General features: G+C 39.7%; 1 protein-coding gene across 12 annotated transcripts in view; it reads left to right on the forward strand.

Annotated features, from left to right (window-relative positions):
• The window catches only part of TSPAN4 (tetraspanin 4), a 754,211-nt gene extending 737,010 nt beyond the window's left edge, over positions 1-17,201 (forward strand). For all 12 annotated transcript variants that reach the window (XM_087920957.1, XM_087920956.1, XM_087920962.1 and 9 more), the window contains 3 exons: positions 3,861-3,992; positions 7,941-8,024; positions 10,239-17,201. In XM_087920957.1, the coding sequence (XP_087777083.1) occupies positions 3,861-3,992; positions 7,941-8,024; positions 10,239-10,307 (285 nt within the window). In that variant the 3' untranslated portion in view covers positions 10,308-17,201. The remainder of the gene's footprint in view (positions 1-3,860; positions 3,993-7,940; positions 8,025-10,238) is intronic.
• The last annotated feature ends 331 nt before the right edge of the window (positions 17,202-17,532 follow it).

The raw sequence follows: 17,532 nt of genomic DNA on the forward strand, positions 1-17,532 counted from the left end.
GGCATTAATTTTATGAATACCAAGATAGAAAAAACATGAGGCCACAGAAGAGTAGTGACCTGCTCACCAGGACTCGGGGGGAAATAGAATATGTTATATTGTATTTCAAATATATTATCATAATATGGATACTTTGATTTGTTGATAGAATTAGATTATTCAACAACACAATTAGATTTCAGTTTTGAAATATTGGTTCTGTTGGATCTCCTGTTGTAAATGCAGAAAGTTTTCCCCAACCATGAGATAGAAGACTTCATTCCAATGAGCAGATAAAATCTAAGTTTCCCAACTCACAGTTTCTCTGTATGTTGCTTTTCTAAATATTTATGTCTGAAAAATAATTAGGAACTAAATGTAACTAATCCCAATATTTGGTATTCTCTGTTTCTTTTTTCTTTTCTTGTATGACTAATATGATTGCATACAATTGTTTATACTGGAATGTAAATTAGTACACTTTTTTTCTGTTCCCAATATTTTTATTTGAATAAACAAAACAACAAAGCTACAAAAGTTAATTTAAAGAATCCCACTATACTGTCAATTTTCTCCCATCCTCTGCTCAATTAAAATTTTGAACCGGAGAAGAATTGCAGATACCTCATGATAACTTACCTATTTTCAGGCTAAGTTAACCACAAATATTCATATTCAGAATCCATTCATTATGAGACTTGACTTCAGCAGTTAATAAATAACATAACCGCCTTGGCATCTGTACAGAGAAAAGAATCAAATTTCCCATCTATTTCGAAGTGTACTTGGAGGCAGGATCAAAGAGCTACTATTTTTCTCAGTTATCCCCCTTAGTCACTTCTGCCATGGGCAACTTGCTTCGGGCAATATTTGACAATAAAAGACTGCAGGGGCTTTGACTGTAGTCGCTTCAGAAAGGTTGGAGGGCATGGTTTTGTACATTAAGAAATCTACTTGCATTTGGACAACAGGCAAGGAACTTTAAAAGCGTGAAACAAAAATAACACAGGAACTTCACAGTTTCCTCATTTTTCTCAGCCTTCCTTAAAGGCAAAAGCAAATTGGACAATTTGGAACAATACAGAATGCTAATTTGCCAGATGTGTGTAGATTCATGTGCAAGTAGACAATTAAAATAATCATTTTAATAATTTGAGAATTACAGAACTGAACTAGAGCATTATCCCACAACTCAATAATACAACAATTGTTAGCTGCCCAGAGTCATGTGTATGAGATGGGTAACTGTAAAAACATATTAAATAAATAAATAAACTCACATCCAGTGGATGCTGCTCATTAATTAAATGCTATCTGGCTGGCATAACTGAAAGCGATGAGTTCCTTTTTTCAGCTTTGCAGTCCACCAAAGGATATTGGACTCCTAGAACAATCTACATAAAGCTCTCTTGAAAACTAAGTTCACATCCAGATGCTGAATTGCTACACTGGAAGTAAAACAACATTTAACACTCTGATATTTGGAAAATGTGGCTGCCTTCAGTCTCAGTTCCCAGATCATGAAAAAGTCAAAGGCAATTTCAAAATAGAGAATATATAAATTTGAAGCCACTTGTCTACATCCAGAGGTAGTATTCAGCAGGTTCTGACTAGTTCTGGAGAACCGGTAGCAGAAATTTTGAGTAGTTTGGAGAACTGGCAAATACCACCTCTGACTGGCCCCATACTCATCTATTCTCTGCCGCCCGAGTCCCAGCTGATCAGCTGGATCTCCTTTTGTTGCCCTGCACAGGAGAACGGAGCTGGAATGCAGGTTAGTGGGGTGGGGAGGGAATGGGGATTTTACAGTATCCTTCCCCTGCCATGCCCACAAAGCCATGCCCACAGAACTGGTAGTAAAAAAAAAATTGAATTCCACCACTGTTTACATCTCATCTAATAAAATAGTCATTGCTGTAACCCGATGTTTTTTTCATGGTAATAACATACTAGAAACATAATACAACTGTATTGCTGATAATATCATGTCTTATGACAAACAATTTTCTGAGCTGAGTTTTTCTTTCTCTTTTAAGTCCCATGAAGAAGGAACAGTGGCCATTTTTTTTAGCCTTTCCCCCCCATTGATGTAATTCTAGTCCTCTTCACTTGTATTGTAAAATGCATGGAATTTGATAAAAAATGTTTTCTTTAGTTTCCACATGATTGAAGATTAGTTCTTTTGCTGTTCTGTTGTCCAAAGATAGGACAAGACATCTACTTCATTCAGCAACTTTCCAAACCATGTTTGGAACAAGCAGTGGTTCTCAACCTATTCTCCACCATGAACCCCCTTTAAATATCTTTTGTGGCCATGGTTCAGGGCCATGGACCTCAAGACTTAATTCAATATCTAAATCATAACATTTCTTCAAGCCATCATGCCCCCCACTCTGTGACACAGAGCACAGGTTGAGTACAGGTTGAGAACTATTGGTTAGGAGCATTTCAGAATGAATAGAAATATGGTGATTAACTCAAGGGCATTTTTTTACTCTTTTTCTCTCCCCTACATATTATACCCTAATGGAATGTCTTAAAGGGTATAGGATTATCTGGAAACAAAGTGATCTTCCACTTACACAATAGTTATCCCTTGGATGTTCTGATAGTACAATGGATATAAAGAGACATGGAGTCTCTGAAGTGCCTGGGCTCTCTGATATAACAAGGAAACTGAGTCGCCAATACAGGTGGTCCTCACTTATGACCATTTCTTTAGCAACTGTTTGAAGTTACAATGGTACTGAAAGTTTACAACCAGTCCTTGTACTTACAGCTGTTACCACAGCTCCACAATTATGTGATCAAAATTCATGAGCTTGTTAGCCTGCTCTCAATTACGACTGCAGGTTACACTTAAATCCCTACCCACTTGTATCCTTCCCATCTTTGCCCATTTGGCTTCCCTGCACTCTACCGTTGCTGCCCTGACCTGCAGCCTCACAGCCCTGCACTCCGCCATCCCAACACCCTTCTCACTGGCCCCAGCTGACTTTTACCATCTGCTTCCCAGTGATGATAAGGTTTGCCCAGCCTGGCCATTTGTGACGTCCGCCCAAGGCCTTACAAGGCCCTCCTGAGGCTGCACGTGACCAGCTCATGAAGGGTCACCTCATCAGCAGCAAGAGGAAGAGGTTGGCAAAAGTCACCTGGGGATGCCATTGGATGGCAGGGGCAATGGAGTGCAAGGAGCTGAGGTTGCAGAAGTGGTATTCAGCAAGTTCTGACCAGTTCTGGAGAACAGGTAGTGGAAATTTTGAGTAGTTCAGAGAACCGGCAAATGCCACCTCTGATTGGAGATTTTAGGGTATTCTTCCCCTGCCATGCCCACTAAACCACGCCCACAGAACCAGTAGTAAAAAATTTTGAATCCCATCACTGTGAGATTGCAGACCAGAGTAAGGGTGACCAAAAGAACAGAGATAGGGAAATAGGAGATTGGGAGGAGTTGAAGTGGAGGTAAATGCAATAGGGCAGGAAAAATGTGAAATCCTTGACTAACAACAGTGTGGTTCTGGCCTAATGGCCACAACCAAGACTATCAGAACTGCCCTCACTAATCAGAGTACTCATGTGATGTTTCACCTAATGACCACTTCACTTAGTGATGGAAATTCAAGTCCCAATTAGAGTCATTCAGGGACAACTGCTTGTAATAGATTTGGGACACTCTTAAATTTCTCAGGTAAGTGAACTAAATCTGGAGAAATTCACATAAATGTTTTATTCAGAAATGAATAAATTTGAATACAAGGTATAATACTTCCTCTTTCCAGATGTGCAGTCCAGAGGTGTTCTGGCATGCTGGGCCCACTGAACCTGATCCTTAAATAGGCCTCTTGACTAAGGTGACTTATAATTCTCTTATTCCCCTCCAGTTCAGATGCTGTGGCGTCTCCAACTACACTGACTGGTTTGAAGTATACAATACCACACGGGTGCCAGATTCATGCTGCTTGGAATTTAGTGAAAACTGTGGTCTTCATTCCCCAGGGACCTGGTGGAAAGCTGTGAGTATTTAAATCATGAATCAACTCAGAAGACTAGAATTTTTAGACTCCACTAGTGAAAGTAAAATGTTGTTGCTTTGCCTATTTGCTACATGCTGTTGTGCCCATCTTTAAGGGTGACTAAACATCTATCAGGAAGGCTATTCTGACTTATTCATCCTAATTTGGCATACTTCTCAGACAACCAACCAAGAGGAGAATAGCCTTAATAAGTAGTTCACCTTTAAGTGTCAGTAGTAGAAGTAAAAACACAGAACTCAGGAACGTGAGTCAAGGCAACTTCTAGTAATTTGAAAGTTGCACATGCTTCTGACAGGCACATAGAGGGAAACACTTCCAAAGCAGGCCGGTAAAGGTAAAATGGGGATGACAATTTTTATTAAGTCAAACGTAAACAGACAATACACTTGAAAACATAGTCCTATACAAATTTGCATGGAAATGTAAGACAGAAGAAGCAGAATAACACGAGGAGCAAAAGGAATCAAGTAGGGAATAAAAACACAGCAAGGAGCAAAAGGAGATATGGAATATGGTGCAGGAGTCAAAGGGGGAGAGGCACATAGATTGGAAAAGAAAGAGGGAAAGGCAGGGGTGGGATTCTACCGGTTCTGTCCGGCTCTGTAGAACCAGTTCTGAAGAGCAGCAGACATAGAACCGGTTCTATGTCTGCTGCTGTTTTGGCCCACCCGCTCGCCTGGGCTCTTACCTGACCTTTATTTTCTGCTTTTTCAACCTCAGCTGCAGAGGCACAGCTGTGGTTGAAAAAGCAGGAAAAAAGTGCTTTTTCAAACGCTGCTTCCCTGCATGCAGCGCTGCTCAGCTGTCCAGGCAGCAAGCTGATTAATATTTACACACGCACACAGCATGCAGGGAAGCACATTGTAAATCACTGAACCAGTAGTTAACCCTGTCGGATCCCACCTCTGGGGAAAGGTAAATTGAAGTGGTGGTTCACCTGAAGCAGAGAACAGGGATAAGTTTATGAAGATTCTCAGACATCCAGGTAATGGTTGTCCCAAAGGTGCTTTTGTCAAAAGGCAACAGGACTTGGTTTTTTCCTTGAAGACATTTCATTTCTTATCCAAGAAGCTTCTTCAGCTCTGAGCTGAAGAACAGCTGAAGAAGCTTCTTGGATGAGAAGAAAAAAGAAAGAAAGAAAAAACCAAGTCCAGTTGCCTTTTGAAAGAAAGCACTTTTGGGAGCACAGGAAGAGCTTATAAAATCTTTATTTTGCCCTTGTGGTCTTTTTTCTACTTTGTTTTTCCCTAAGTGGATTCTTTCACTACATGTATGCATGCAGACTATTGTCTATGGAGATTCTCTGTCATCCAGGTCATGGTTGTCCCAAAGGTGTTTTTTCAAAAGGAAAAACAAACGTTGCCTTTTGGTAAAACACCTTTGGGACATGCTGATTATTATTTTTCAATTGCTGAAAATATAGATTTCTGCATTTAGCAGGCGGTTGGACATGAGGGCCTACATGAACCAGGGGGTATTTTTTTGAAACTGCTCCTTTTCCTCAGCTCGGTGCCAAGTTGATGTACGAACAAGGTTATTCTGAAGTATCTTTGATAGGAAAGGCAAAATTAGAGTGCCTGTCTAAATGTTCTATGATCACTGAAAATAAGTTGAATCACTATGACAACCAGCAGCCATCTTAAATGGTAGTGGTGAATATACTGCAGAAGTAACCTAATAGTGAACTCCTTGGAGTTGTTTCTTCCAAAACAATATTTGCTGAATATTGATTGTCGTAAAAATTAAAGTAGTCTTTTTATGTAGACCAGAATGTTGAGTAGCTACTCCATTAAATAACAAAATTTTATTTAGTAATTCACCAGCAAATAAAACAAGAACATATTAATTATTTAGGATAAAAAAGGCAAAAGTTATTGGTGAAGGCCCTTCTAAATTTTAGAGTCATTATGTGACTGATATCCAGCTAGTTGGGGCAAATGTTCAGTGACTTAGGAAGATATTTCTAGGTAGAACTCATACATTGCTTGCAGTTTTAAATCAATGGTCCATTATTTAAGGACAGGTAGTGTATGTTCATAACCCATGGCTACAGTGATGGCTGGCCATAAAAAGCCATAAAGTTGCAATCTGGCATGTGTTTCTTAGCACTAGGAAGATTAAAGGTGATCAGTCATAATCAGAGGGACCAAGCCAACTAATAAAAGGGATCTTAAGCCAATAGGAGAAAATGAATATTTTAAGAAGACCGATTTCACAGCAAACCACCATGTTCAGAACACAGTGGGGTAGCTGAAAAAATTGATTTCAGGGAGCTGGATGGAACTCCTTAAAGAGAAGGGAATGACCTGTAGGCACCCAACTGGACTCTAAAAGGAGCTGGGTTCAGATCTTGCCCACCAAGGGTTTAATTGCTCTGGGTATATGGTGAGGTCCTTTGAAGAAGTAGAAAGATGATAAAACCAATGATGGTTTTTTTTGTGTGTATGTTTAGGGTAACATAATTGGTAGGGTATTTTCAGTGGCCCATACATAGCAGAGAAAAGAATCCCCAGATATTTAAAAGTCTTGGCTTGCTCTATTGTTTATTTAGCCACCAGCCATGTAATTTCATAAAACAAAAAGGCCACTTTCACTGGAACCAAAGGTTCTGCAGAGAAAGGAGTGGCATTTTTTTTTTCTGATTATGCTTTTCCTCTTCACATCCAACAATCTTCAAGTATTGTTTTGGAGTAGAGGTTCCTTCCTACTAGTACCCGGGTGTCAAACTTGCTGCATCGTGTTGCCTTCATGTGACATTTTTCCCATTAGCGGAGCTGGGGTGGGTGTGGCCACGCATGATGCATACGGCCCATGGGCCTCCAGTTTGACACCCTTGTAGTGGGTGTCTGTGTATAAAAGTTCCAGAGAACTGCAGCATTGAGACAGAATCCCATTCTGTGAATCTTAGGAGCAAACTTTAGCATCTCACAGAATGTGCTCAGTATGAGACCAGGAAACAAGAAGACAAGACTTCACAGTATAAGACAGGACTGCCTACTTTTGTGTTGCCAGTTCAGGAGATTGTATATGCAACATTAGGTCTGCAGTGGTGGCTGACATCAACTGGCCTGTTGTCACAGCAGACACCAATCATCTCTGGGAAAACAGTTCTGAGGAAATAATCAGTACTCCCAGGTTTTGTACAGCAGGGGAAAAAAGTAGTATATTTCTGCATTCCTGCATTCAGAAAGTACTCTGGAATCCACCCAGGTATACAGGAAGTTACCAGAGTGTAGATAGAGTATTGGGCTCACAGACTCAAGTTCAACCAAAACCCTTCATGAGAATACTCAAAAAGTTATGCTGAAAAATAAGTCCAAGGTGATCTGTTACAGGAATGTATCAAAACTAAAAGTAAATCCTACCGTTGATTCAATTGTTATTTTAAAACCTCTTGTCTTTATGAGTCGGGCTGGCAAATCCTCCTAGGAAATTATCAGTGCTAAAATTTGACATACTGACACTGGGACTAACATGTTAAAACAAATGTAATGTCATCTGATTACTTTGTGGTTGCTAGAAAGCAAGGTGAAGTATTTGGGTGATGATTTGTTTAAGCAATAATTGGTCTATAATTGCCTTCTCACATTCTTGCCCAGCATTTCTGTTTAAAGCACTGAGATTTACTATTTGGTTTAGAAACACAGCAGTCTGATTTGTAGGCCATACATGAGAAGCAGACATTCTTCTTCTTCTTCTTTTTTTTTGTTCATGAATCTTGCACAGAGTATCCACTTGATCTTCAGTTGTACAGTTTTTCTAGGCCTTTAAAGACATATTTCATTGCAAGAAAATCCCCAGAGGTGCTTTTCATCTCCACTGGAAAGCTTAAATTGACACTGCCGATTACCAAGTTTGATATGAGTTGTAGGTTCTCCTTAGGCCATTGGCTTCCTTATAGCATAATGTTTTTTCCCCTCTCTCTAGCCTTGCTACGAAACAGTGAAATTATGGCTTCAGGAGAACCTGTTAGCAGTCGGAATTTTTGGATTGTGCACAGCATTGGTTCAGGTATTTCCTGTGCGCTTTCTGTTTGTTTTACCACCGTGAAGGATTTAATTGCATCTCAGTTTATCTTTCACAAATATAACCTGGTATTAATAGCAAAATCCTATAAATCTTTCTCCAAAGGAAATTCCATTGAATTTATTTGTTGATAAATTGGTTCGGGATTATATCAGAACAGCAAGAAGATTGATCTAAAGAAAAGTTGTCTTCTTTATGTTGAATACTGTTTTGTTTATTCCTACTTATGTCCTGGGTGTTTAATGATCCTTCCTTGGTTTAATTAGAGTATCTGCTGATATTAAATAGCAATGGTTTCTACATAAAGTTGGTAGAGCTTAAGTTAATGGGGAATAGTAATTGACTTATTGTGCCTTAGCCTAAACAGTAAGAGATCCCTCATAATGAATTTTTATTTGAAAGCAGTGCTGTCCAATAATTAGCATATTTTACTTGATCACTTCACTGCCTCCTACACTTTAAATCTTTTCCTCCAATCCTTAGAAAGTTGTTTTGAGATCCTAAGAACAGTATAAAGCTGCTTAAAATTAACAAACAAGAACTGGGATTAAAACCATTTACGTTGTACCACATTTGAGTCAAAATAGGCAAATATGTTGTTAACTTACACCCCAGCTATTTAAACTTGTCATTACCATTTAGAATTAATCCTGAAGGGTTGTAGGATTTTCCCCACTCTCCAAATTAATGTCACAATTTAATACAGAATTGAGGAGGCTAATCCTGTTGAAACCAGTGGGTTTAACTATGCCCAACTCTCCAGAATTAGAGTAGATAAAATACATTTCTACTTTGTAATCCTCTGTTATTTTTATACCTGATTATTTGTCATGGTTTCCCCAGTAAATAGTAGAAAATGAAAATTAGATACAGAGCTACCCATTCTCTGTTAGAGTTCCATAACATGCTTCAGAAAATTTCAGTTCTCAGGATATCTCAGCTAAAGGAAGTACTGTACATCAACCATTTGATAGCGTACAGTCTTGTGCAAATTATTTACAGTACTCACACAAGAACAAGTCTAAAAGCCATAATGGACACACATAACTTTACACAGAGCAACGTAAAGAGAAGGCCAGACCATGTAGCACAAGCCCTTGCTTCTTTTGTACATGGGCAAAAGACTGAGGAGAAAGTTTGGCAGACAGAATATGGAGGTTTCAGGTGTCCTTTGGCAATGCCTACAGATGGAGTAAACACCTAGCCTGACTAACTGTTGTCTCCAAAATACTCTTTTCCCTGGGCAGAAAGTCCACGAGGAAGCAGAACGCCCAAGCAAAATAATGGCATAGACAGTCAAGCAAGATAAAAGTAGACGGCAACTAATCAAGGAGAGAAGCATCCTGGAATGAAGGAATAATTTCCTGACAGTTAGAACAAATATTTATGGAGATTCTCAATCATCCAGGTCATGGCTGTCCCAAAGGTGCTTTTCCTAAAGGCAACGGGACTTTCTTTGATTTCCTTGAAGATGTTTCACTCCCCATCCAATAAGCTTGATTCAGTCAGAATGAAAGAAGCTTGCTGGATGAGAAACAAAATGCCTTGCCTTTAAGAAAAGCACCTTTGGGATGACAGTTAGAACAATTAATCAGTGGAACATCTAGTTTCTTAAACTGTGGGTGCTCCAACACTGGAGGTTTTTAAGAAGAGATTGAACAACCATTGGTCTGAAATAGTATAGAGCAGAGGTCTCCAAACTTGGCAAGTTTAAGACTTGTGGACTTCAACTCCCAGAATTCTCCTGCCAGCTCTTGCCAAGTTTGGAGACCTCTGGTATAGGGTTTCTTGCCTGAGCAGTGGGTTGGACAAGAAGACCTCCAAGGTTCCTTCCATCTCTATTATACTATTCAAAAGGAGAGACTCTCCCAAATTATCTAATCTAAAGATTTTTTCCCCCATCAATATTGAACAAAGCTACGATTGAGTTACAATCCAGGTTTCTTTCCTCCCTTTTCTTTTTGATTGTGAAGAAATCTCATCACTCTCCTTTGGCTTTTCCATTAGGTCAGCCCCAAATTGAGTATGCCCTGCTGATTATGCAGAACTGTGTTATGTAGAATTTGTATATACCCTGGGGTGGCATGGGAAATGCAGGATCCTTCTGGAACCATAGTATGCAACTGTGCATATATCATGAAAGACCAAAGGGAAAGTTGCATGCTGTTTTAATGCTGACGATGATTTTTGTATCTACAGATTCTTGGACTGACATTTGCAATGACCATGTATTGTCAGGTTGTCAAGGTAGACACCTACTGTGCATAAACATCATCTTCAGGGTCCATCAACCACCTCTCCAAGAGACGAACGAGAGGGCCCTCCATCCTGTTGTCATATTTTTTCTATGTAAAATAAACTGTATAATCCTCTATGGAAAAATTGTGGATTCCCCCTAGTTTTGTCACACCACTCAAAATGGTATCATCGTGGAACTCAAGACTTGCTCCGACAAAATAAATTCTTCTCTCTAAATGGCAAGAAAAACAAAGAAAGGAACGGCTCCCTTTTGCACAGACTGTGGCTTAGTTTGAGGCGGAGTTTAATCTCTGCAAGCTGTTGACAAATAGAAATGTTCCGCCTAGCCCGATTTCACCAGTCCTCAAAATACAGGGAGCCCTTTCTCAAAATGATAGAGAAGATGTGGGACAGCCATGTCTTAGCATTTGGTTTTAGCCAGCTTAGCACCTCGGCCCAGGGACATGTTTTGGACTCTCAACATGGTGTCACGGAATGAGAGGTCTTTGGGGAAAGCGTGAAGAAAGGGTTTTGATGTCCCATCAGACCTGGCTGTAAACAATGGGAATTCTTACTCTTGAAATCAGTGTAATAACGTTCAAGTACTAATGTCTGAATCCATCCATATAGATACACAACAACAATTCTAGCAGCTGCCTGCAAAGCACATCGGTCTTCTCTTCCTTTGTATTCCATAGGACCATGGAGTCAAATGGAAAGATCTCCTAGGGAAGAAATTTAGGCCACTAAGAAACAAGCAATTGCATCAGTCAGATTTATTCTTCAGAAAATATGTAATCACCTTTCTGTTACTGTCCTCTGGATTTTCTTTTAAGTGTCATTCCAGTTTTGGTGTTCCAGTATGTCCTTTTTCCCCCCTGTTGCTGTCCCCTTCGTCTCTTTGCCTTTTCCTTAATTTGCTTTGTCATATTTTCACCTTTAAATAGGATAGATTCACTAGGGGGAAAAGCCCATGCTGTAAACATGCTTTGTAGCTGCTTTTTAAACGAACAAATTATTCCAAGAAGGAATTGGAAGGTTTGAAAAAATTCTCCACTAACCAAAAAGTCATTAATTTCCCTTTTTGCTTTTCTCTGCATTAATATACACAGAAGAACATGGAGGCAAAGATTTTCAAGCACATTCCCATCACTGCTTACAACCATAGGCCAATGAAAGGCTAGCATGGATTATCTGCTCACTATCTCAACAATGAAGATTGCTTGATGGGTCATCTGTTATCTGTCTTGCTTTAGTAAATCATATATCAATAAAATGAGTGGATTATCATTGTAGGTGAACACTAATAGGTTTGTTAATACATGCATGCTGACAGAAAATTGACCAGACTTAGAATCCATAGCTTAACATCCAAGTAGAGTTTAAAGTCAGCATGTACACATTGTTAGTCCACTCAGACAGTTCCTTTCCCTTCAGTTCTGCTCAAAAAAAAAAAAAAGCAGCAAAGGAATCTTAATTCAGCCCTTGCCTTTCTTTCCATCCTTTTATATACAGTTGATCGTTGTTTATTTTTCCAGTAATGGAAGATAATGAGGCAGGTTGGTGCAGTGGTTAAAGCACAGGCTGGAAACCAGAAGACAGGGAGTTCTACTCCTGCCTTAGGAGCAAAGCCAGCTGGGTGATTTTGGGCCAGTCACTCTGTCTCAGACCGAGGAAGCAGGTGTGGGAAACCACTTCTGAATTCTTGTGAAGAAACCTGCAGGGTTTGCTCAAGCAGCCACTAGGAATAAAAAAACTGACTCAAAAGCATCCCCTCCCAAAAAAGGAAGACATTTTCCCATTATTTAATATTCGTAGATCTTTGAACTATATAAGAATGAAAGTTTACAATTGCAAAAAGAGAGTCAACCATATAAAATCAAGGCCAACCATATCAGTAAAACCTAACACCCTTAACTAAGACATCCCTCTGAAAAACTAAAGTTTCATGATTCCATGCAATGGGGAGGGCGGGCAATCGTACACCTGACACGTACTTGATTGAAGACAAAGCAGCCAATTTAGGGTACAGTATTATCCATTTATAAACTCTATAAATAGCTTCAATACAAACATTTAATATACAAAGAAAAACATGAAATGTGACAATATCTGGATTATGACAAGAAATCTAGAACATTCTCATCATTTTCTGTAAAGAAGCACTACCTCAGGGCTGTAACTCAAGAAAGAACTAGTATAGGTTAAGATTTGATCCCTAGACCAACTGGTGCCCATGCTCTACAGGAGTGGTCCCCAACCTGTTTGGCACCAGGGACTGGTTTCATGGAAGACAATTTTTCTATGGACTGGGGAGTGGGTGGGCGGGTGAGGAGCACACAACCTAGATCAGTGGTGGCTAACCTTTTTGGGCTCCTGTGCCAAAAATTGTGTGTGTGCTTGCACACATGCACTCATGTGCCAGCACCCAGAAGGCAATGTGTGCCCCCTCCACGCCCCCTCCACATGCATGCGCAATACCCACCCACCCACCCACCCCTGCTGCCCCCTTATCTGCACTGCGCCTCACAGTTGATGTTCAGCCATTTGAGGCCTTTTTCGGCCTCCCAGAGGCTTGAGGAAGGTTGCTGCAGGCTTTGCAGGCGGAAAACTAGCCCTGTTTCACCACTTCTGGTATTTTCAGAAAAACAGGCCGTGATGAAACGGGGCTAGTTTTAGGCATGCAAAGCCTGCAGAAGTCTTCCTCAAGCCTTTGGGAGGCCGAAAAAGGCCTCAAACTGGCAAAAAAAAATCAGCTGTGAAACATGCGCATGCGTATTGAGGTAAGTTTGCCTGCAGCTTGCATGCTGGCACAAATGGCTCCGCCTGCCACCTGTGGCATGCGTGCCATAGGTTCGCCATCACGGATGTAGATCCATGCATATGCAGTTTCACTCACCTGCTGCTCACCTCCAGTTGTGCTGTCTGATACCTACAGTCCATGGAGCAGTACTGGTCTGCAGCCCAGGGACTGGGCACAGTGGTGGGTTGCAAAGCAGTTCATCACTAGTTTGGTGGGTTTGTTTGTTGGGCGCGCTTCTTGCGCTCACCAAACACACACTTTGTGCATGCGCAGAGGCATTCCTACTCACTTCCTGCAATCCTGCACTCTCCGTGTGGCTTCAACAGCTGACATGTGGCAATCTGCTGTGCCGCACAAAGCAGCTGCGCTTCAAAAGCAGGGAATAAATTTCAGTATGGGAGCCAGTATGGGGAGGGTGGGCCCAACAGCAGATCATCAGAGCAAACCGGTTTGGTCTCCACTGATCTTTGGTGCTACCGGTATGCCAGAACTGGGCTGAACTGGTAGAATAGCACCACTGATTGGGCACCCCTGCTCTAGAGCAGTGTTGTTCAACCTTGGAATTTCAAGATGTCTGGACTTCAACATCCAGAATCTGCCAGCCAGCATGGTTGGCTGAGGAATTCTGGAACCTGAAGTCCACATATCTGAAGTCCACATAAAGTGGCCGAGACTGAGAAATGCTGCTCTAGAGTTTATCAATTAACATAATGCTTACCCAAATTCATACATGGTTGAAGAGTCCAGCAGTACCCAGTTATAGCAAATGTATAGAAATTCCTATTCCACCCTGCAGTTGACTCTTTTGATTCCTCTTGTCCTGTTAGATGTGCATACAATGGACAAGTTTGCCTTTAAGCAATAATATACATGTTATTTTCCAATTATTCTGTGGTTTTGATTCTTTCCGCTATACAGCAATGAAGTGTCTTTGAAATTCCATTGCTGTTAGTTGTCATTGCTCATTACTTTTGACTGTTTTACAAGCACACCTACTGACAGCTTTTAGATTGCCATCTCTGAAGACCATGATCATAAAATAAGGCAATATGAATAAAATATAGGTTCTAAAAGTAAAAGATGAGTTCTTAAAATATTAAAGTACTCCTGTGCCCTACCCCTTTATACAAATAAAAATAGGTGACTCAGCAGAATTACTCACAGAAATTAAGTCACAGAAGTGGGCAGGAATCTCAGCAGGGGATAGGTAGGCATAGGTAGAAACCAATAACAAAACTCAATAGTTAAACAATAACCTCAAAAGCTTCCTGAATTTTACAGAACAAACAGTAACAAGTGTTTCGTAGCTTGGAAAACTAGATAAATAGCCTTGCTGTCTATTGTGTGTATGCTGGCCATTCATTGCAAAGATCACAACAAGAAAGGTAGGCTTCACACTTGCGGGATCTTTGTGTTTAGAAGGCTAACATAATTCTAAGCTGGGGTTTTTATTTTCAGTACCCAAACTGAACCAGCTAGTAATGTTTTCATATTTAACTGTATTATTTATTAAGTTTATAAGCTGCTTTAATCACTAATGACATGTGAAGGGTCACTCTTTGATTTCTAAGATGGTATTTCAGGAGATTAATTTTAATGGAAAGACTACTTTCTTGCTTTTGTAAATAATGGGAATCTCTTTTTGAGATGCTGTAGTTCAGCTAAATATCTAGCAACGGATTCCAATCTCCCTTCTGCACGCTGGCAACATAAACAATTCAACACCTATTGAGTAACCCTAACTTTAAAAAACCCACACCATCATGTTAGTAACTTTAAATATCTTCATAGGAAGCCTATATATCATCATCACATTATCCGGAGAGGATGCTGTTCTTGGTTCACAGGACATTGTCATGAGAAAGACAGGTGCTGAAAATCCAAGGAACATAGTTGTATAATGAAATACTTAGACATTCTTCTTTAAAGCTGTTAAAAGAAAGTGTACAAGACCGAATGCAACATAGAGAGCCTTTACTTTGAAATGAGATGCTGTATACCATGAGGAATTACTTGTTTATCAGAAGCTTCCTCTTTATGCACGTTGGAAAAACCTTGGTGCTAAAGCAAATCCTGGCTGCCTGCAACATAGAAACCAAACAAATTTAGGAAACCATCACCAGCCATCAGACTAGATACCTGTAGCTAACACAAACAGACTACTGTATACTCATGCTTCATTCATCGGTCACTCAAATCCCTCTTTGGTGGTTTTTTTTTTTTTAGGGCAGAAAATAATTGAGCAGGAATAAGCAACAGTAAGAAATTTTTACAAGTCCAATTGGAGGAAGGAAATGCTTGTGATACTTTATTAATTCTTTACTGACTTGTGTATTCCAGACAGCATTCAAGAAGCCAGTGCAATTCCTTTTCTATATTATAAGCACAAGGCTTTAAATATATAATATGACCAAAGCCATTTAGGATCAGCTGTGGAGCCTGCCCCACTAAAGGTTCAGGTTTGGGTCCAGGGTGCTTAATTTCTGTTTCATGGCCCAAAGACTTAAAGTCAATGCAAATTAAGAATGTGAGTTTACATTTCTGTCTTACTTGCTAGGAATGTGTATTTTGTCTATTGTGAATATTCCTAAAATGATGTGTGCTTTAATATACTGTAAAATGGCTATTAATAGCTACCTAGGTTTGTTACCAATGGGGGGGGGGAGGCTGGGAGAAGAAAGGTTCAGCACAGATTAAATAATAGGTTTCTAATCTACAGTATGGTTTTTCTAGCACATTATGTTAGGATCTCTCTTTCAGTTTGCCATATTAAAAAGTACATTTGCCACATGTGCTATGGAGGTACATGCACCTTGGAAATCAGAGCATTCAGACTTCTTTAAAATTGTGCGATGATGTTGCTGATAGCACAAAGTAACTCCCAGGAGTTTCCAGTCAAGACAACCACTGACAACGGCATCAGGAGGACACCAGGATTGGCATCATTAGAAATGGGGCAACTTAATGCTCTCCAATTCTCCTGAACTACAACCTTCGTGCAGGTGAACTATGGATGGGACTTTGAACTCCAGAGACCTGGAAGACACCCATTTAGAAAAAGCTGGATTGGAGTTTCCGATTCATGTACTAAGGTTCTATCTAAACAGCACCAGAACAAGAGTGTATAGCAATCTAGTTTTTAAAAAAAGACCATGAATGACACGCAAACTTATTCACTGTAGGTCCTGCATGAAATCCCATAGATCTCAATGGAATTTACTTCCCCAAAAAGATGCACAAGACTACAGCCTTCACATCTTGAAAGCTGTATTCCAGATTATGTCAGGCAAACATGAGTTTTCTACAGTAGATACCCTGAACAAAAGCTCAACTCTAGGTGTGACAAAGCATCAATCCATCCCTGGCTTTATCCTGTACATTTTTAAACACACACACACACACAAAAGCAACAACAGGAAAACCATGGGGCAAGAGAAAGATGCTGCTATTTTCTCTTCAGCTGTTTCATTCCTTTAAAAATTGTCACCCAAATGTTTTTCTTCACAGCATTACCCACTATAGTTACCCTACAAAAGACAATCTATTTAAGACAGAAGGACATTCTGAGAGAAGAGCATGAATGGCTTTTCCCATTCCCTGATCTTCACCACCGCACAAAACTGGTCACGCCTTCAAATGTTCAGCCTCTCAAGTCTGAAAATCCAAGTAGAAGTCCCAGGCAAGTTACCTATTCAGATACAAGTCAAATCCAGTTTAAGTCAGATTTGCAATGACCATCTACTCATGGCTATGTATATATTTGCAAATCATTTGGTATTTCTAGATAAGCACATAGAAAATGTATAAAACATAACATGAAGAATTCCCAAAGTTCTAACGATGATGTGACAGATTGGAGGCCCTCTGCCTCTCCTGTCTACAGTTTTGTAAATGTTGCTCTCCATTTTACAAAATGTTTTTATTATGTGGCTCTACTTCTTTTCATATTCCAGTTTTCATATAACTACTTTTTTTAATGTTACCTGTTACTATCCATTGTAGTTTTTCTTGGTTCCTTGGGTATTCTTGCAGCAGCAAAAAGGAATGGTATATTTTCATGCACCTCATAGGAAAATAAAGCTATACATTATTTTTTAAAAGCTTATTAAATATTCTTTAAAGTTTACAGCAGATGGTGTTTTGTATTCTTTAATATTTGTGTATACAATAATACTAATATTCTTACTAAAACACTTTCAAGTTATATTTATGTGGGGAAATACACAGCACATTTTCTCTATATTCCTTTTGTTCCTATTTGTGCAACGATGGCGGGTGCTACAATAATTTAGTATTGTTTTGTATGAGGTCAATTTTTCATTGAATACAACCTGCTGCAATTCAGTTTTATGGCTTAAAAATTACACAACTTGGGTTACTGCACTTACATGAACCTGTAAGAATTTGTTTACACCCTTTGAATAAAATTGGTTTGGAACTTCTCTGGCCCAT

This window comes from Pseudonaja textilis, chromosome 1 (assembly GCF_049901715.1).
Source record: "Pseudonaja textilis isolate UNSWEBS1 chromosome 1, rPseTex1.2, whole genome shotgun sequence".
Taxonomy (NCBI): Eukaryota; Metazoa; Chordata; class Lepidosauria; order Squamata; family Elapidae; genus Pseudonaja; species Pseudonaja textilis.